This window comes from Ochotona princeps, chromosome 2, assembly GCF_030435755.1.
Source record: "Ochotona princeps isolate mOchPri1 chromosome 2, mOchPri1.hap1, whole genome shotgun sequence".
Taxonomy (NCBI): domain Eukaryota; kingdom Metazoa; phylum Chordata; class Mammalia; order Lagomorpha; family Ochotonidae; genus Ochotona; species Ochotona princeps.
Window position 1 is genome coordinate 35,918,187 of NC_080833.1, and position 20,691 is coordinate 35,938,877.

A 20,691-nucleotide genomic window follows, 5' to 3' on the forward strand; every position below is an offset into this window, starting at 1 on the left:
GAGTGGTGTGACTGGCTGCACAACAATGCTGCCTCCTCATGCGTATTTTTCATGTATTAGGAAAGTATTCTAAACAGAAAAAACAAAATAAAGAAATAACATTATGGGGCTACAGTTGTGGTGTAGAAGACTAAGCCTCAGCCTATAGGGCCAGTGGGTGTTGCTTCATATTGCCACTATTCACTTCTCATCCAGCTCCCTACTTGTGGCCTGAGAAAGCAATGAAGAATGGCCAAAAGCCTTGGGAACCTGAACCCACACAGGAGACCTGGAATAAGCTCCTGGCTTCAGACTAGTTCAACTCTGGACACTAGGTACACTTGGTAAGTGAGCCAGCGAATGGAAGATCTCTGTCTCTCCTTTTCTCTTTAAATTCCCCCTTCAAATAAAAATAATTCTTTTTTAAGGAAAAAAATTATAACAGCAAAATTTACAAATCAGAGTTCTAAGCTGGATTAACAAAAAAAAAGAATTCATATTTAGGTAACCTAACAGAAAACAAATTTATTAGAACACTAAGAGTTGAAAGAACAAATGAAATACTCCCTAATTTGGCAAGCAAGCAAAATCAAGGGACACTAAGCAGTCAAAACCACTGCTAAGGTCATGCCACAGAAAGCGCCTACTTAGGAAACCACCCAGCTAGCACTGCCACCACAAATAGCCACTGGAATGAATTCCAAATTGTCCCGGTCTCTTCACCTCTCTCACTCCAGATGCCAGTCCCCAATGAAATGCATCCAAGTTGGCACAGCCTGGGTCACATGTCACAGCTCTAGCTGCCAGGAAACCAAGACAGAAAGTTTATCTATGAGAGGGCTTCAGAAATTGATAAAAAAAAATGGAATTAAAACCTATCTTATTCTTCAAAAATGTGTTTGTTTCTTTAAAAGACAGATTTACAAGGCCCGGCGCCGTGGCCTAGCGGCTAAAGTCCTTGCCTTGAATGCCCGGGATCCCATATGGGCGCCGGTTCTAATCCCGGCAGCTCCACTTCCCATCCAGCTCCCTGCTTGTGGTCTGGGAAAGCAGTGGAGGACGGCCCCCATTGAACCGCAACGGCCCCCATTGAACCTGGAACCTCTTCCGGGTCTCTCACACGGGTGCAGGGTCCCAAGTCCTTGGGCCGTCCTTGACTGCTTTCCCAGGCCACAAGCAGGGAGCTGGATGGGAAGTGCAGCTGCCGGGATTAGAACCAGCGCCCATATGGGATCCCGGGGCGTTCAAGGCGAGCACTTTTAGCCGCTAGGCCACGCCGCCGGGACCTTTCCTTAAGATTTATTAGCTCAACTGGCTAATCCTCCACCTCCAAGCACCAGCACCCCATACGGGTGCCAGTTCATATACTGGGTGCTCTATTTCTGATCCAGCTCCCTGCTTATGGTCTAGCAAAGCAGGATTGCCCAAAGCTTGAGACCTGGGACAATGGACCCACGAAGACCCAGAGGAAGCTTCTGGCTCCTGCTTTCAGAACAGCTCAGCTCTGGCTGCTGTGGCCATCTGGGGAGTGAACTAGTGGATGGAGATCTTTCTCTTTGTTTCTCCTTCTTTCTATGAATCTGCCTTTCCAACAAAAATACATCTTTTTTAAGAGATTTTTTTATTCATTTAGCTAGAAAGAGTGACAAACATGGAGAGACAGAAAAGCAAGGAAGATTTTCTATCTGCTGGTCTACTTCCCAAATGCTACCAGCTGTCAAAGCTGGGCCAGACTGAAGCCAGGAGCCAGAAATGCCACCCACATCTACCACCCAAGTAAGAGGAACCTAAGTAGTTGGACTATGACCTGCTGCCTCCCAAGGTCATTAGCAGGAAGCTAAATAGGAAGCAGATAAGATACAGGCAAGGGAAACAGGGGCTTAACTCACTGCACCAGAAAGCAAGCTCCTTCAGCAATACCATGGCTACATCACAGGCACTTGTGAAAGCAACCAAGCTTGAGCACTCACTATCCCCTAGCTAAAAGGCTGACTTGACTTAAATCACTACAATTTCAAATATTATTGGAAAGCCGGATACACAGAGAGGAGAGACAGAGAGGAAGATCTTCCGTCCGATGTTTCACTCCCCAAGTGAGCCGCAACGGGCCAGTGCGCGCCAATCCGATGCTGGGAACCAGGAACTTCTTCCAGGTCTCCTACACGGGTGCAGGGTCCCAAAGCTTTGGGCCATCCTGGACTGCTTTCCCAGGCCACAAGCAGGGAGCTGGATGGGAAGTGGAGCTGCCGGGATTAGAACCAGCACCCATATGGGATGCCGGGGCGTTCAAGGCGAGGACTTCAACCGTCAGGCCACGCCGCCGGGCCCTACAATTTCAAACAGAAGACACGTTCAAAATAAAACCAAGGAAAAAGGGCTCGGTGCAGTGGCCTAGCAGCTAAAGTCCTTACCTTGAGTGCACCAGGATCTTATACGGGTGCCAGTTTTGATCGTGGCGGACCTGCTTCCCATACAGCTCTGATCATGGCCTGGGAAAGCAGTTGAGGATGACCTAAGGCCTTGGGATCCTCCACCCAAGTGGGAGACCTGGAAAATGTTCCTGACTCCTGGCTTCGGATCATAGTTCCAGCTGTTGCAGTCACTTTTGGAGTGAATCATCGAATGGAGGATCTTCCTCTTTGTCTCTCCTCCTCTCTGTATATCTGACTTTGCAATAAAAACAAATAAATCTTAAAAAAAAAAAAAAAAAAAAACGTAAAAAAAAACCCCAGAATATGTCTATTACTCAATGTAATCTTACATATTTAATTTTGGCAATATGATTCTGACAACCAGGGCCAGCGCTGTGGCATAACAAGTTAAGTCGATGTTTGCAGTGCCTACATGTGTCCCACCCCCCTTTTTTCTTTTAAAGATTTATTCATTTTATTACAGCCAGATATACAGAGAGGAGGAGAGACAGAGAGGAAGATCTTCCGTCCGATGATTCACTCCCCAAGTGAGCCGCAACGGGCCGGTACACGGCGATCCGATGCCGGGAACCTGGAACCTCTTCCAGGTCTCCCACGCGGGTGCAGGGTCCCAAAGCTTTGGGCTGTCCTCGACTGCTTTCCCAGGCCACAAGCAGGGAGCTGGATGGGAAGTGGAGCTGCCGGGATTAGAACCGGTATCTATATGGGATCCCGGGGCGTTCAAGGTGAGGACCTTAACCATTACGCTATTGTGCCGGGCCCCATAATGCATCTTTGACAAAGCACCATGGGTCCCTGCCACCCATGATGAGACCTAGATGAAATTCCAGGTTCTTGAATGCTGCCTGGTCCACCCCTGGTGTTGCAGCCATTCGGGGAATGAACCAATCAGTAGATGAGCTCTCTCTCTCCTTGTATTATTACTTTTAAGTTACAGAAGCAGGCTTTCAACTTAGTTGGCTCTGCCACATCCTGCCTGAACCAAGGCAATTATTCCTGCTTCAAATCCGTATCTGTAATTGGAAAACTACTGAATTTTTGCTCTTGACTCAAATAGAGAATATGAAAGGGAGGTTGTGGCACAATATGTTATGGCACCACTTGTGATACAGGCATCCCCTTACAAGTACTGGTTCAAGCCCAGGTTGCTGTTTTCTATTTGGCTTCCTGCTAATGCTCCTGGAAAAGCTGAAAAACAATGGCCCCATGTGGTAGATCCAGCTGGAGCTCAAGCTCTGGCTTTGACCTGGACTAACCCTGGCTGTTGCAATCATCTGGGGAGTGAACCAATGGATGGAAGATCTCGGTGTCACTCTTTCAAATAAGTAAACAAATCTTTGTGGAAACAAAAAGTAAAAGACAATCACAGCTTTGTCATAGTGGGTTAAGCTGCCACTTGCAAAGCCTGCATCCCTATCAGATTACCTGGTTATAGCTACTGTTTCTGACACAGTTGTCTACGAATGCACCTGGCAAGTAGCAGGTAATGAGTCACATACTGCTCATTTCTTTTTTTTTTTTTTAAGATTTATTTTTACTAGAAAGGCAGTTTTACAGAAAAGGAGGCAGAGAGAAAGATCTTCCACTCACTGGTTCACTCCCCAAGTGGTCACAATGGCAGGAGTGAAGCTGAGCTGATCTGAAGCCAGAAGCCAGGAACCAGGAGCTTCTTTTGGGGGTGCCACATGAGTGGTAAGGTCACAAAGCTCTGGGCCACCCTCAACTGCTTTCTCAGGCTAAAGGTAGGGAGCTGCAACCATGTGGAGCAGCAGGGACACAATCCCAGCATTTGCAAGACGAAGACTTTAGTCACTAGGCTATCATGCTGGGCCCCATGTACTGCTCATTTTTTGCCAGTTGATTGGGGAAATCTACATGGAGTTCCTGACTCATGGCTTCAGTTTGGCTTAATCCCAACTACTGCAGGTATTTAAGCAGTGAACCAGCAGATGGAAGATCTCTGTCATTTTGTCATTGAATGTTGCATAACGCCCCCCCAACAGGGGACTCGAGCATTTCCTATCTAAGTGTCTGGGGACAAGTCCCAGCTACTCCACTTTTGATGCAGCTTCTTGTTAATACGCCACACAGCATGCAGTAGATGATGGCTCAAATACCTGGATCTCTGCCTCCAATGTGGGAGACCCCTGATGAGTTCTGGGTTCCTGGGTTCTGCATGACTCAACCCCAGGTTTGACTCAGCCCCAGGTTTTGTGGCAACCTAGGAAATTAATCATGGATGCAGTACCAACCAATTAATCTCTCACTTTCAAGTAAAAATAAACAAGTAAATGAAAATTCATGAAGCAATAAAATGTTAACAGAGAGCAAAACAGAAGAAAATTCCAGTTTTGAAAACAGAAATTTCAAGACTAAAGCAGTTGAGAAAATCATTCATCAGGAACCAAAACCAAGAGGGGGAAAAAAAAAAAAAACCGCTGAAAATCCAATCACTCTTAGCTCAATTTTATAGTCCAATATAAAACTAAAAGGAAAGACAGGACAATAAATAAGCTACCTGGAAAAGTTAATGTCGAATTGGGCACTAGGGCAAGCCAAACATTTCAGGAGGGTAAACAATCTACATAATTATTCTATGCAATTCCACAGGAAATTTGCTAGGAAACAATACAGGCAAAAAACAATGAAAAAAATTACAAAACAGAAATTCCTGAGGTGAGCATCTAGCCCAGCGGCGAAGACACCCTTCTAATACATTTAACTCCAGTCCTGGCTCTGATCCTGATTCCAGCTTCCTGCTAATTCTAACCCACAGAGGCACAGGTGATGACTCCAGCAGGAAGTCTCTGCCGCCTGACTTGAGCTTCAGGCACCCGACTTCAGGCTGGCCAATCCAGGTCACCACAGACACTGGGGAAGTGAAATCTTGGATGAAATGCTCTATCTGCCTTTAAAACAAATTTAAATAGCCTTACTACACAGTATCACTCACGCTCCCTTCCATCCCAAACCAAATCACAGTATGAGCCAATTACCAACTTCTAGGAAATCAGGAACATCTATAAACATAGCAAGCTGTGTGCAACTATTTAAACTGTTGCATGCAGTACCGGCATCCCACACAATTACAGGTTCTTCAAGTCCTGGCTGTACTACTTCCAACACATCTCCCTGTTAAAGTGCTTAGGAACACAGCTGAGACGGACTTTGCCCAAGTGTTAGGATCCTGCCATTCAAGTGGGAAACAAGGACGGAGTTCCAAATTCCTGGTATCAGCTTGGCTTATAACCCTAGCTGCTGTGGGCATTTGGGAGAGTGAAATAGCAAATGAAAGACAACCACTACCTTCCCCTGTCAAATCAGTAAATCCTGGGGGGAAAAAAAAACAGACAAGAGACAAATTCATTCAACAGTCAGCAGGTGCTTAATATTGCTGGACATTGTTTTAAAAACCCTATCTGTATTATTTCATTTGCCTATTACAACAACCCTAGGATATGCCACTATTTCCCCCTTTAAACCATCGAGGAAACATATATCACCTAAATAACTTATTCAAGGCCACAAAGCTGTAAGTGGAAAAGCTAAGATTCAGGGCCGGTGGCGTGGCCTAGCGGCTAAAGTCCTTGCCTTGAATGCCCCGGGATCCCATATGGGTGCCGGTTCTAATCCTGGCAGCTCCACTTCCCATCCAGCTCCCTGCTTGTGGCCTGGGAAAGCAGTTGAGGACGGCCCAAAGCTTTGGGATCCTGCACCTGCATGGGAGACCCAGAATAGGTTCCAGGTTCCCGGCTTTGGGTTGGCGCAGCACTGGCCGTTGCGGTCCCTTGGGGAGTGAATGATCGGACAGAAGATCTTCCTCTCTGTCTCTCCTCTCTGTATATCTGACTTTGTAATAAAAATAAATAAATCTTAAAAAAATATTAAAAAAAAAAAAAAAAAAAAGAAAAGAAAAGCTAAGATTCAAACCCAGGTAGTCTGCTCAAAGTTGCCGGCCTTTAGTATACCTTAACATGGCTCGGTACAAAATGTGCACTGCATTCACAAATGCTGCCTGAAGCCCCATGCAATATTGCTTCACAAATTATCTAACTTTTTGAAGGAACGAGATGATACATATACACATATAAAGTATATTAAAAGATACAAATGACTTAACTACAACACGACTTAATGAAATCCATAATAATTTCCATTGCCCTTCTCTGCATACTTGGTAAGACTAAAAAGTATTTTACACTGGGTCTGGTGCCATGGCTCAACTGGCTAAATGTCTCCCTTCAAGTGCCAGGATCCAAAATGAGTGCCAATATGTGTCTTGACAGCCTTGCTTCCCATCTAGCTTCCTCTTTGTGGCCTGGAAAAGCAGTAGAGGGTGGCCGAAGACTTTGGGATCCTGCACCAGTGTGGGAAACCTGGAAGAAGCTCTTGGGTCCTAGCTTCAGAGTGGCCCAGCTCCAGCAGTTGCAGTCACTTGGGGAGTAAGTCAGTGGACAGATTTTCCTCTCTTTCCTTCTCTCTGTAAATCTTCCTTTCAATTAAAAAAAATAAAATAGTAACTTGAAAGGAAAAGAAAAGTGTTTTGTAAGAGCCCTGGGTGGCAACCTAGTTGCTAAAGTCCTTGTCTCCATGCCAGCATCCCACATGGGCAGCAGTTTGTATCTGGGCTGCTCCATTTCCCATCCAGCTCCCTGCTGTGGCCTTGGAAAGCAGCAGAGGACCGCCCAGAGCCTTGGGACCATGTGCCTACATGGGAGACCCAGACTGTTTGTGGCCACTTGGAGAGTGAATCTTCTTTCCTTCTCTCTGTATATCTTACTTTCCTATAAGTAAATAAATCTTAACAAAAGTTTTATAAACAGCACACAAATTGACATAGTTTTAGTTAACTACGTATATTTAAGTATAACTTTTAGTTAACTAATCCAAAACCCCCCAAACTAACTTCTCTACTTAACAAGCTTCAAGGATAGTAAAAACTCAGCAGAATTTTATATACTGAAAATTTAAACTTATGGTAATCAGAAACAAGGATCTGAAAGTTAAAGGGCCAAGCTTATATCATTAATATTTTTCCTGAAGAAAAAAAAAAACTTGCTCCACAAGTACATCAGTAAATTCAGTAAATAAGTAAATTCAGAAAAGAGTACTAAAACCATTTCTGCAGATGATTCTCCAGCCCAAAGTCTGGTTAACATAAGAGAAAGTAATTTTATCAAAGAAAAGGTAAATTTAATGACTATTAAAAATCAACGCTTCCTCCCATTTATTTCACTTGAAAGAATTACTGAGTTTTGTTCCATCCAATGGTTCACCCCCTGACAATGGCTCCCATGGCCAGAGCTGAGACGGTCAGAAGCTTGGAGTCAGGAGCTTCTTTCAGATCTTCCCCGTGGATGCAGGGGCCCAAGGACCTGTGTCACTTCTGCTGCTTTCCCAGGCCATTAGCAGGGAGTTAGAACACAAGTGGAACAGCCGGGACATAACCTGGCACTCCTATCAGAGAATCAGTATGCTACACCACTAAGCCTTGGAGCCCTAAAATCAACTCATTCAAGGTCAACACTGATCTAGCTCCCCATGACGGCTTGGGAAAGCAGCAAAAGATGGCCCAAGTGTTTTGGCCTCTGACACCCATGTTGAAGACCTGGAAAAGCTCCTTATCCCAGCCTGGCCAAGAGCTGGCCATTGTAACCATCTGGGAAGTGAGCTAACTAGCAGCTGGACAATCTCTCTCTCCAACTCTCTTTCTTTCTTCTTTTTTTTATTTATTTTATTTTTTTATTGCAAAGTCAGCTATACAGAGATGATGAGAGACAGAGAAGATGATCTTCCATCTAATGATTCACTCCCCAAGTGATCACAACGACCAGTGCTACACCAATCCGAAGCCAGAAGCCAGGAACCCGTGTCCCCCTTGGTGCAGGGTCCCAAGACTTTTGGCCGTCCTCAATTGCTTTCCCAGGCCACAAGCAGGGAGCTGGATGGGAAGTGGGGCCGCCGAGATTAAAACCGGTGCCCATATGGGATCCCGGTGCGTTCAAGGCGAGGACTTCAGCCACTAGGCCACGCCGCCGGGCCCTCCAACTCTTTCAAATAAGCAAATACAAATTTTTTTAAAGTCCTGTTTTGCTGAAAATGAGAAAGAACTTATGCAACAAATTGACAGCTCATCAAAATATTTTTTAAATCAAGAGGTCATCTGTTTTAGTAACATTGGTTCCTTTAAATATTTCCTTATACATCTGAAATAATGTATAAAATTTTAATTTTTATTCCATTCTTCTTACTATTTTATCAAGTTTCTTACTATTTATAAAATTTACTTGGGGAAGACTTCACAGAGGAATAGAGACCATTAAGTCCTATTTAGAAAAAACTTACACAAAATACACAGATTAAATTCCAAACACAGCAACCATAATCACATAAGAGAGTAAGTTATCTACAGATCACCTAGACCAACCATCTCTTGCTAAAATACCCTCATGTTTTCCTTTTTCCTGAACCTCTGTTTTAGTTAGAATCTTTTAACAGTCTGGGTTTCTCCTTTCCCACACAATGCTCACGTTAGAATATAGGTTGCTACCTACACTAGCTCAGTCTCTGTACCTGCTCTACTCAACTACAAAACAGGTGATCAAACAGTCTCTACATGTATGTGTCTGTAAGTTAATAAATATAAGGCACATTGAGCAACAGCTTGTTCCTGACACATTAGACTTAGAACCATAAAACAGATATACAATCTGCTGAAGCATGACTCAGAATTGTATGTTTTATCTTTAACTGGGCACTAACAAGTATTTATAACTAGAAATGTAGCCCCATACTTATCATCCCAACTTGTTAAAATGGTTCAATTTGCCTTCAACTAAGTTTTTGGTTGCTTATGAGAAAACTCCAACTGCTTCCCAGCATTTTCTTCCATAATATGAAGACCTTCAATATGAACGGAATATGAACTAACTCCACCCAAAACTAATAGAAGTGAATGTTGATACCTACAGGTGCACATCTCCGACCACGCTCATGTACAGCCAGTGACAAATGTCCAAACACAAAGCAACTACCACATAATTTCTATGAAGAATTTTAAATGCTTTTCTTGTAAAAACATGTATTCATATACATAATGTAAGCAAAAAAAAAATTCCTAGAGGAACTGACAAAAATAATTAGTTGGAAAAAAATGCAGGAAGGTAAATTGAAAGTGATTCCTCAGGAAAGGCAACAGCTTAAGACTAATCCACAACTAAATCACCTTTTCAAAAACTAAACTAGTATTCTTGGTTCGTAACCTATACCTCTTCCTTTTTTAGTTAAACTTCTGGCTTTGATGGCTTACAAATAAAAGCAGAAAGACAGATACTAAGATAGAAATAAAAGCAGAAAGAAAGCCCTTTCGTAAAAACAATACAAGCAGGCACTCCACACCTGAAGAATGTCCCACTCTCCCAGCTTAACAGCACCCCTATTTCAAGCATTAGAAGAGATAATGAACTCATCCAAGTATAGCTTAAATCTATTCGAAGTTACCAGGATCTCCAGTTTGCGAGTGAAAGGACTTACGCCTAGCCCTGATTTGTGTTCCAGAACGAAAACATGAAACACTATTAATTCCTTGTTTTCCGGGTAGAGAATAAAAATATCTATGTTATTTCCAAAAAATTGCTACCAGCCAACTTCAGAGCACAAAGTTGGCAGATAAAACTGACTTATTCGCACATTTTCAGAACTATAAGCGAAAAGACAAAAAAAGCATCCATTTTTACATAAACTTTAAGAGTGGGCAAACTATGAGTTTATTTGTTGTTTTCGCCTTGTGAAAGAAGTCTTCAAGATAAACAACACTCCTTGCAAACAAAACAACCAGAAGATTCAGTCAACCTACACCCATCACTGAAAACAGCCAAAACTTTTACAGGCATGTTAATGTGATTTAAATTATCACACTGTAGGGCCTATTTTCCCAAGGTGTATAACAGCCATTTTAGCGTCATTTTTTTTTTTTTTTAATTTCACGGGCTCTGGAGGAAGAATCAGATTTAAAGTAGGAAGAAAAACTCGTCCAGATCTACCAGCTGCTTTTTAAGGGGCTCGGGGTTGGGGAGAGGACACGGGCAGATAGTGCAAAGTCTTCACCTAAACGTAAACACTTCGCTACAGCAGAGAACCGGGGCGACGAAGGGTTAATGTGTGTGTGTGTGTGTGTGTGTGTGTGTGTGTGTGTGTGTGTGTTTCCCTTCCCTGCTACTTCTGACTTACACTTTTTCCTCCTAAGGTTTGTCTTTGGAAAACAAAAGCTCTGACTTGGGTTTCAGAATAAGGCCAGAAAAAAAGAAAGCTGCAAAGCAACCCTCTGAAGCAGCACCAGAACCGACCGCCTGGAGAGGAGCCAGAGAGCCGCAGGTGAGCGTTCCGACTCGCAAAGTTGACGGAGGGGCGAGCTCGCGCGCAGCCCCGTGCCGGCGGCCGCTGCCCGGCCCACTCGCACAGCCCGGGGGCTCCGCTCGCCCTCGCCCTGCCGGCCCTGCACCCCAACCACCTGTGTGAGAGCTTCCCTCAACTAGTTTCCAACACTGGGCGGTTGGTCTGGTACCGGGCGGAGCCCAGAGCCGGGACGACTTTCAAGCCCCCCAACCCCTTTACTGCCGGATTGTCCGGAACTTCCACTCACCGGGCAGCAGCGGGGCGACACCGGGGGACAAGACGCGACGTCTGGGGACCGGGGCCCCAGCTTCCTTGACCTGGCAGAGGTGACTAGCCCACAACCATAACAAAGCTCTTCCCAAAATGGCTGCCCGGCCCACAAGGCTCAGGAAGGGGCAGAGCGGGTGTTGGAGGAGGAGAGGAGGAGGAGAGGAGGAGGAGGAGGAGGAGGAGGAGCGACGACCAGCCCGGGCCCCCTCCCCCAGCCGGCCCCGCCTCGCACGCTCACCCGCAGGAGCGCACGCGCATGCGCACGGGCCTGCGACGGGCACCCTGCGGAAGACGGTCCGGGCCTCAAGCTGCCAACGTCCGGCCACCCCGCCCCCAGCTCCTCCTAGCGCGGGCCGAGGCGAGGCGTGCTGAGACCCTCCACGGGGCTCAGCCTTTCACAGACGCGGAAACGGCCGAGTTTAGCACACATATACGCTCCCTCTTAATTCTGCAGCCCAGTGCCAGAGTGCGTGTGACTGAGCTGGGTGTGTGTGTGTGTAGAGGCGTACCCTGCCCCCTCTTGGCCCACACACACCGCCTCGGGCACGGCCTGCGTTCCCAAACTCCCTCTAGCAGCGCCAGCCAACCGGTTTCGGAGGCGCTCGTGTTTACCGAGGCTTTTCTCCACCTTCCTTTTCACGTGTGCGCGTGTGTCGCGGAGACTCCAGCCCCCAGCGGGCCCCGCGCGTCTGGCGCCGCAGGTCTGCACGGCCGGACCTGGCGCGCTACACGCTGGGAGTTGTAGTTCCCGGTGTAGGGGCGGGGTTTTGGCCCCGACTGAGCCTTGGCCCTGAGCCCCGAAGCCGTTTCTCACAGAACGGGAAGGGGTGGCACTCCCGGGATGGAGAAGGAAATAAAAGTGAAAAAACCTGGTGGGGGTGCGGGGGGGAAGTGTTCAAATCACAACGATTCCGCGGGCTTCTTGAGCTTTCCTGCCAGAGAGCCACAGTTCCTAGCTTCCGGGGGGAGGGGAGAAGACTAGGAGTGAGCCAAAACATGGTCGTTTTATCCTTGTCATTTGGTCTTTCACATAAGTACTAAAAGCTATCAGTGAACGCCGCGGTCGACAGCAGTGCTTACTGTGGGAAGATTTTGCTGTGGCTTCCCGGCTGCACAGAAAGCCAAGCCTGTGGGATGGCTGTCAGCTCCGACGCCAGACTACCTAGACTGAGGAGAAATGGGGGGCAACGGCGGGGTCCCCGGAGAGCTGGCATTTGCCTTCGGCTCTGTCCTTAGATCACCCTGATCACAGGGTGCCGTGTCTGAGGAAAGGGTCACAGACAGCCGAGGGTGACAGGGAGTCCACTCTCCACACTCCATCTCCTCGCCATGGGCTCATCACGAAACAGGATCCCACCCCTCGGGCTCTTTTTTTCGGTAAAGGCTTAAGGGTCCAGCCAAGAAGATGGTAATTGAAACGGGATTTTACTCTTTGTCGTTAATAGCTGAGGACCCCAATACCCTGTCGAATTCACAAACTGTTGGTTTACAAGGATTCCAGAGAGGACACACGACTTGGCCATCTGGAGTCCCCCAGTTTTCCATCTTGCTCCTTCAGTCACTCTGAGAGTGTTCCAGTACTTGCATTCTACCTTCCCCCACGCTGCAGGCAGATGCTCCCAGTGGGGACCCTGGAAGGGAGCAGCCATGGCGATCAACTGCCCCACTGCCGTCTTCAACGAGAATTAACCAGTGTCACCCGGACGGAGAGCAGGACCTAGGAACCCGTGTGTTTGCAGGTCACATCTCCACCCGGACTCCTATTTTTGCTCTCCGGGAAGTAGGGACAGTGGTCTAACCTGCACCGGCCGGAAGTGCCTTTCTCAAGTCTCGGGCTGTGGCGTCTACCCGAGAAGCTGGCGAGTGTCAGGGCCACCAGTGCGGCTGGGCAGTGAGTAGCAGGTGCGACACCGTTGGGCATTGTTTTCCTGAGGATCCTTGCGTCTCAGCCGAGTCTCCTTTCCGCGGCTGTCCTTATAAGGCTTGCGGTTTGCCTCCCCACCGGGGGAATGGCAATTGGAGCGTTTTTCACCTAAGCTGGGAGGGGAGGGAGGATTTAACCCTAAGGCATCAACTGCCACCTCTAAGCTTGAGGCTGTTATTTTCCTCCTTTAATACTCATTGTTGCAAATTACGAACTGTTCAAAGAAGCGGAGTGAGATTTTGAATGGGATGATGATTTTAAGCAAAAGGCAAGTGTGTTAGTGTCATACAAACAGAAATCAGCTGAACTCACTCCCTAGGTGCTGCAGTGTGTATGGAATCGGATGGTCAGGTCTGTGATCAAGAAATTCTTTCAATGAATTTATTTTTTTAAATGAACACTATAGGTGTGTTTCGACAGTTAGCTTCTCATGGTTAATAATGGAACTGTCAGATATAGATACCTAGTCTGTCACGTTAGACAGGCTTCTTTTTAAATGTTTATTTTATTTTTGATACTTTTTACATATTTGATTAGGGTAAAGTGGGTGAGACCACTGTTTTTGCTTTCTCTTTTTTCATTACTGTATCTGGGGGGTAGGGGAGAGAGAAGGGGAGAAGCCACATCCAACCTCCCAACTATCCCTGGGGTCCCTGACATGGAGCATGCGCCGAGGCTCCTGCTCAGGTGATTTTGATAACTCAACAGTTCTGAGTTGCTGCCGATCTCGCCACGCCTCTCACATTGCAGTCTCTCCAGAATCCACTGGCTCACACAGTCCACTTTAGAGTCGCCGTTTGCCCAGGTATTTAGTGCCTCCTCTGTTATGATACCAGGTGTCCTCTGCAGTCTGCAGTGTACTGCATATCCTCCATGTGCATCTGGATATACTCAGACAGGGTCTTAACAGGACTAATAGCTAGTTGGATTGGTTTGTTTGAATGACAGCATGATAGTGGGAGAGACAGATCTCTCATCCCCAAACGGAGTCAGGGCTGGGCCGGACCAAAGCCAAGAGCAGTAATTCCAGCTGCATCCCTTGTGGGTGTCAAGGGTCCCAGCCTCTGGCCTTTTGCTGCTGCTGTACCAGGTGCATTAGAAGGGACCTGGATTTGAAAAGTTGTTTGTATGGGATGTACTGATGCTGTGAGCAGTAACTTAACCTATGTGTTTTGTCCCCCATGTCTTCACATTTAAATTTTTGCAGTCCTGTGAAGTAGTTGTTATTGAGGATTTACTAACAGGTTCAAAGTCGTGTAGTTAGTAAGTAGTGGAGTGCTGATTCCAACCCCAGTTTTTTGATGCTGAAATCTGCACTGTGACAGGTTGTGATGTCTCCCAGGATGTCATGGATGAGGCTATTATGAGCATTAAGAATAAATGTCTAATAAAAGACAAAAAATTAAAAAACAGACAAAAGACAAAAAGAAAAAAAAAAGAATGCATAGAAAACCCATAGCTCAGCCATTAACTCACATCTATATGTGTAGGTTTCTACTGTCATTTTGAGGTATAAAGTCTTAAGCCCTAAGGTAGAAAAGAAGGCGCACAAAGAAGCTATGCCATTCAGTGCCAGAGATCAGAGAACTAGCATTCCAAGGAAGTAGCTGCCCAGTGTCACCTACTGGGAAGTGATGGAGTGTTCATAACACCTAGATCATCTGTCTCTGTACCATTCTTCCTCTGAGATCAGTCAGCCAAAGCTAAAAGAACAGTTTGAAGAAGAAAGTGTTTGTTTCTTTAATGTATCACTAGTTCTTTGTTACATGGAAGAAATTCTCGTGAGTCAAGAATTAATGAATAAAAACAAAAATTAAGTGGTAATTGTCTTTCTACAGCAGCATGCTTCTGATTCGGCCCCTCCACTTAGCTCTAAGAATACATTAATCCCAGCTGCCTGACGTCTTTCTGAACAAGATTTACCAGGGCCCAGGATGTTTCACTTCATCCAGAGGCTTTCTCAAGCATCTCCGAAGGTGGGTTTATTTGGCAAATACTTGACCACTGTTTGCCACTGTTTGTTCCAACTGGGTGGTAGTAGCATGGGACAAAAATGCCTTCTTCCTGTATTCAGGTCAGAGGGGAAGAGTTGGGTGAAACACAAGTAAGTAAAAAAAAAAATCCAATGGGAAGTGTTGTGTTGCGGAGAGCAATGTTTCAGGGAAGGGGAATAGGGAATGTCAAAAAACAGATATAGGGTCTATTTTTTAACAAAATAGAAGTAGTAGGAGATTTATTTATTTGTATTGGAAGGTAGACTTACAGAGAGAGGGAAAAACAGAGAAAGATATTCCCTCTTCCAGTTCACTCCCCAAATGGCCATAACAGCTAGAGTTGAGCCAGTACAGAGCCAGGAGCCAGGAGGTTCTTTTTAATTTTTTTTTTTTAAAGATTTATTATTATTGGAAAGCCGGATATACAGAGAGGAGGAAAGAGAGGAAGATCTTCCATCCGATGTTTCACTCCCCAAGTGAGCCACAACGGGTGGTGGGCGCCGATCTGATGCGCGCCGGGAACCTGGAAGCTCTTCCGGGTCTCCCACGCGGGTGCAGGGTCCCAAAGCATTGGGCCGTCCTCGACTGCTTTCCCAGGCCACAAGCAGGGAGCTGGATGGGAAGTGGAGTTGCCAGGATTAGAACCGGCGCCCATATGGGATCCCCGGGCGTTCAAGGCGAGGACTTTAGCCGCTAGGCCATGCCGCCGGGCCCGCCAGGAGGTTCTTTCTGGTCTCCACACAGGTGCAGAGTCCCAAGGCTTTGGGCCATTCTCGAGTGCTTTTCCAGGCCACAAGCAGGGAGCTGGATGGGAAGTGGAGCAGCTGGCGCCCATATCGGATGCTAGCACTTGGAGGTAGAGGATTAACCAGTTGAGCCAATATCCTGCCATCCTCCCTTTATTTAATTAAGATTTTTTTCTTTTTTACTTTATTTAAAAGGCAAAGCGAGGCATCTTCTATCCAGTCATTCATTCCCCCAAACGAACGACTTATTGGCCAGGGCTGGATCAGGCTGAATCTAGGAACATGCAGGTCTCCCATGTAGGTGGCTGGGGCACAAACACTTGGATCATCTTTCTGCTTCCCAGGTGCATTAGGGAGCTGGATCACAAGTGGACAGCCAAGACTGGAACCAGCAGCCATAGAGAAGCAGTTTAATTTGCTATACCACAACACAAAAACAACAGTCCCAGGGATGTTGCTTTTCCAATTAATAAATAAATAGGCAATTTAAAAGCCATATTGTTGGGGCCCGGCGGCGTGGCCTAGCGGCTAGAGTCCTCGCCTTGAAAGCCCCGGGATCCCATATGGGCGCCGGTTCTAATCCCGGCAACTCCACTTCCCATCCAGGTCCCTGCTTGTGGCCTGGGAAAGCAGTTGAGGACAGCCCAATGCATTGGGACCCTGCACCCGCGTGGGAGACCCGGAAGAGGTTCCAGGTTCCCAGCATCGGATCGGCACAGCACCAGCCCGTTGTGGCTCACTTGGGGAGTGAATCATTGGACGGAAGATCTTCCTCTCTGTCTCTCCTCTGTGTATATCTGGCTGTAATAAAATGAATAAATCTTAAAAAAAAAAAAAAGCCATATTGTTGGACCCAGCACAGTAGTCTAACAGTTAAAGTCCTTGCCTTAAACACGCCGAGATCCCATATGGGTGCCCATTTGTGTACCAGCTGCTCTACTTCTTTCCAGCTCCCTGCTTGTAGCCTGGGAAAGCAATCGAGGACAGCCCAAAGCCTTGGGACCCTGCACCTGCCTGGGATACACCAAAGAAGCTCCTGGCTTTGGATTGGTTCAGCTCTGGCCATTGTGACCACTTGGGGAGTGAAACAGCAGATGGAAGATTTTTCTGTTTCTACTCCTCTTTTTTTAGATTTATTTATTTTTATTACAAAGTTGGATATACAGAGAGGAGGAGAGACAGAGAGGAAGATCTTCCGTCCGATGATTCACGCCCCAAGTGAGCGCAACGGACCGATGCTATGCCGATTCGAAGCCGATCCGGAGCCGGGAACCTCTTCCGGGTCTCCCACGCGGGTGCAGGGTCCCAAAGCTTTGGGCCGTCCTCCACTGCTTTCCCAGGCCACAAGCAGGGAGCTGGATGGGAAGTGGAGCTGCTGGGATTAGAACCAGCGCCCATATGGGATCCCGGGGCTTTGAAGGCGAGGACTTTAGCTGTTAGGCCACGCTGCCGGGCCCCAAAGTCAGTATATCTTTTTTTTTAAAAAAAAAAGCCATATTGTTAAGAACCTAACTCTACCTGCTCCTCTTTCAGGTATGTATCTTGTGGGATAAGATTAGTGTATGTATGGCTGATTTCAATTCAGTACAGTATTTTGCTTTGCATGTTTTACAGCTGTTTCTTTTTTTTAGTAATATAATTTTAGTTCTTTTTTAAAATTTTTTTAAAGATTTATTTGTTTTGATTGCAAAGTCAGATATACAGAGAGGAGGAGAGACAGAGAGAAAGATCTTCCATGCGATGATTCACTCCCCAAGTGAGCTGCAACGGGCCGGTGCTGTGTCGATCCAAATCAGGAACCTGGAAGCTCTTCCAGGTCTCCCACGCGGGTGCAGGGTTCCAAGGCTTTGGGCCCTCCTCCACTGCTTTCCCAGGCCACAAGCAGGGAGCTGGATGGGAAGCAGGGCTGCCGGGATTAGAACCGGTGTCCATATGGGATCCTGGGGCGTTCAAGGTGAGGACTTTAGCCGTTAGGCCACGCCGCCGGGCCCTATTTTTAGTTCTTATTTTTTAAATTATTTGAAATGCTGAGAGACATCTATCTTTGGGTCACTCTTCAGATGCCCACAACAGCTGATGCTGGGCCAGGCTAACTTACCAGGTCTCATTTGAGTGGCAGAGACCCACGTGGTTGTCAGCTGCAATTGCATGATACAAGACTGTATCACAGGAACTCCAATATGATGCAGGTGCCTCAAGAGGTGTCTTTAACAGGTGTGTCAAACACCCACACTTATTCTTTATTCCTAACCAATGCATCTTAATAATACGTGGTTATACTATTTGGCTATAATACTATTTGATATTACTCTGTAGTCATTTGAGCCTGTCTATAGAGTTTGATGTGCTATGAGACAGGCATTGTGGTACAGTGGGTTAAACCACTGCTTAGAACACCTACATTCCACGTTACTTGCCAGGGTTGAAGTCCCATCTCAAGTTCCAATCCAGCATTCCTGTTGCTGTGTATCCTAGGCAGCAGATAATGGTTCACGTACCTGGAGTCTCTGCCACCCATGTGGGAAAGCCAGATGGAGCCCCTAGCTTCAGCCTGGCTCAGCCCTAGCTGTTGTGGGCATTAGGGGAATGAACCAGCACATGAAAAATAGTTCTAATTGTCATTTTTGGCTCTCTGCCACTGTTCCTTTCACATAGATTAAAAAAAAAATACATGAAGTAGTAAAGTGAACTTTGATGTGCTAACAGATTTTTGTTTTGTTCCTACTGTATCATTTTTGGAATAATTAAGAAATATGGGGCCCAGCAGCGTGGCCTAGCGGCTAAAGTCCTCGCCTTGAATGCCCCAGGATCCCATATGGGTGCTGGTTCTAATCCTGGCAGCTCCACTTCCCATCCAGCTCCCTGCTTGTGGCCTGGGAAAGCAGTGGAGGACGGCTCAATGGTTTGGGACCCTGCACCCGTGTGGGAGACCTAGAGGAAGTTCCTGGCTCCCAGCTCTGGATCAGCACAGCATCGGCCGTTGGGCTCACTTGGGGAGTGAATCATTGGACAGAAGATCTTCCTCTCTGTCTCTCCTCCTCTCTGTATATCTGGCTTTGTAATAAAAAATTAATAAATCTTAAAAAAAATATCTGGTGGTTATTTTATTTTGTCTTTTGTTTCTGTTTTCTTTACAGATGCTTAAGTACACTTTTACATTGGGAGTAGGAACCAGCAGGAAAATAGAAAAACTTGCCCTGGAGTCATCTCTGCAGCAGAACTTTTCCTCTTTGTTTTCAAGGTCTTGGTGTGTCTCCTCATCATTTCCAGTGTATATTAACAAGACACACTGTTATCATACATCCCCTTGCAGCTTTAAGAAGGAGAAGCAAGCAGTACTCTCCCCCAGGCCACCAAGCACTATCGCTTACCTGACTGACAGCCCCAAACCAGCCTTATACATAACTCTGGCAGGACTAATCCCCTTTGTTGCTCCCCCACTGGTCATGGTGATGACAAAGACTTATATTCCCATATTAGCTTTAACACAGATGGCTTATGGAGCCAGTTTCCTATCTTTCTTGGGAGGGGTCAGATGGGGTTTTGCTCTGCCACAAGACAGTCCAGCCAAACCAGACTTCTTGAATTTAGCTAATAGTATGGGTCCTGTTGTGTTTTCCTGGTTGGCCTTCCTTACTTTTGAAAGGCTCAATGTAGCCATAGTCACTGTCATGATAGGTTTGGGCATGGCATTACACGCTGAACTCTTTCTCCTGCCACATTATCCCAAGTGGTTCAGAGCCCTGAGGTTACTGGCTACTTTAGTGGCTTTTTTATCATTTTTAATAACTTTAGTAGTTGAAAATATTTATCCAGAGAAGGGACCCAAGAGAGCTGGTTAAATAGAAGAAATATAAAACTACTTTGTTGATAACGTTAGTGTATTGTCTATAAGCCTTATAAAGTTGTATTTTGGCATCACCTTGTTTGCTTTTTATTCGGATCTTTGCCCCTCCACCCCACGAGTGCTAGTGTATTCTACATAGGTTATTTTTCATTTCTAGAAAATATTTTATACTAATTAGTTGAACAAGAACACGAAAACCCTTCCAGGATCTTTAAATATCTCATGGCTTACATTTATTCTTTCAATGAATTATGTCACTTATTTATTTTTAAGACTTACTCGTGTTTACAATTTGTTTTTTAAAGATGTATTTTATTTTTTATTGCAAAGTCAGATATACAGAGAGGAGGGGACACAGGAAGATCTTCCGTCCCATGATTCACTCCCTAAATGGCCACAATGGTCGGAGCTGCGCCTATCCGAAACCAGGAGCCTGGAGCTTCTTCCAGGTCTCCCGGGCAGGTGCAGGAACCCAGGGCTTTGGGCTGCCCTCAACTGCTCCCCCAAGGCACAAGCAGGGAGCTAGATGGGAAGTAGGGCTGCCAAAACATGAAGGCGAGGACTTTAGCCACTAGACCACTGCCCCAGACCCTACAATTTTTTTATTATTATCATTTTATGATAGACTTCCATAGGCTTTGGGATATATTTTACTTCTCCCTCTCCAAATCCCCTCCCTCCATGGAGTTCCCCTATAAGTATAGTATAGTTCTCTCTATCTCTCTCTCTATATATATATATATTTTTTTTTTTTTTTAGATTTATTTATTTTTATGACAAAGTCAGATATACAGAGAGGAGGAGAGACAGGAAGATCTTCCGTCCAATGATTCACTCCCCAAGTGAGCGCAACAGCCGATGCTATGCCAATTCAAAGCCGATCCGAACCTAGGAACCTCTTCCGGGTCTCCCAGGTGGGTGCAGGGTCCCAAAGCATTGGGCCGTCCTTGACTGCTTTCCCAGGCCACAAACAGGGAGCTGGATGGGAAGTGGAGCTGCCGGGATTAGAACCAGCACCCAGGGCCCGGCAGCGTGGCCTAGCGGCTAAAGTCCTCGCCTTGAAAGCCCCGGGATCCCATATGGGCGCCGGTTCTAATCCCGGCAA

At 46.3% G+C, this 20,691-nt stretch overlaps 2 protein-coding genes across 9 annotated transcripts in view; one reads left to right on the plus strand and one right to left on the minus strand.

Moving 5' to 3' along the window:
* Positions 1-11,243, minus strand: part of GPBP1L1 (GC-rich promoter binding protein 1 like 1) — a 53,860-nt gene extending 42,617 nt beyond the window's left edge. Inside the window, exon 1 of the mRNA XM_058680527.1 lies at positions 11,053-11,243. The gene's annotated coding sequence lies outside the window, so the exon portion shown is untranslated. The remainder of the gene's footprint in view (positions 1-11,052) is intronic.
* On the plus strand, positions 10,625-19,660 carry TMEM69 (transmembrane protein 69). 8 transcript variants are annotated; one of them, XM_058680551.1, is made up of 4 exons: positions 10,626-10,784; positions 12,685-12,977; positions 14,838-14,975; positions 18,877-19,660. In XM_058680551.1, exons 3-4 carry the CDS (start codon positions 14,934-14,936, stop codon positions 19,579-19,581), a joined length of 747 nt encoding a protein of 248 aa, XP_058536534.1. In that variant the 5' UTR covers positions 10,626-10,784; positions 12,685-12,977; positions 14,838-14,933; the 3' UTR covers positions 19,582-19,660. The 8 variants fall into 8 exon arrangements, with proteins under 8 accessions (XP_058536548.1, XP_058536534.1, XP_058536516.1 ...); XM_058680533.1 differs by having other exon boundaries at positions 12,815-12,977; XM_058680572.1 differs by lacking the exon at positions 10,626-10,784 and adding an exon at positions 13,750-13,804 and having other exon boundaries at positions 12,741-12,977; positions 14,893-14,975.
* Positions 19,661-20,691: the final 1,031 nt, after the last annotated feature.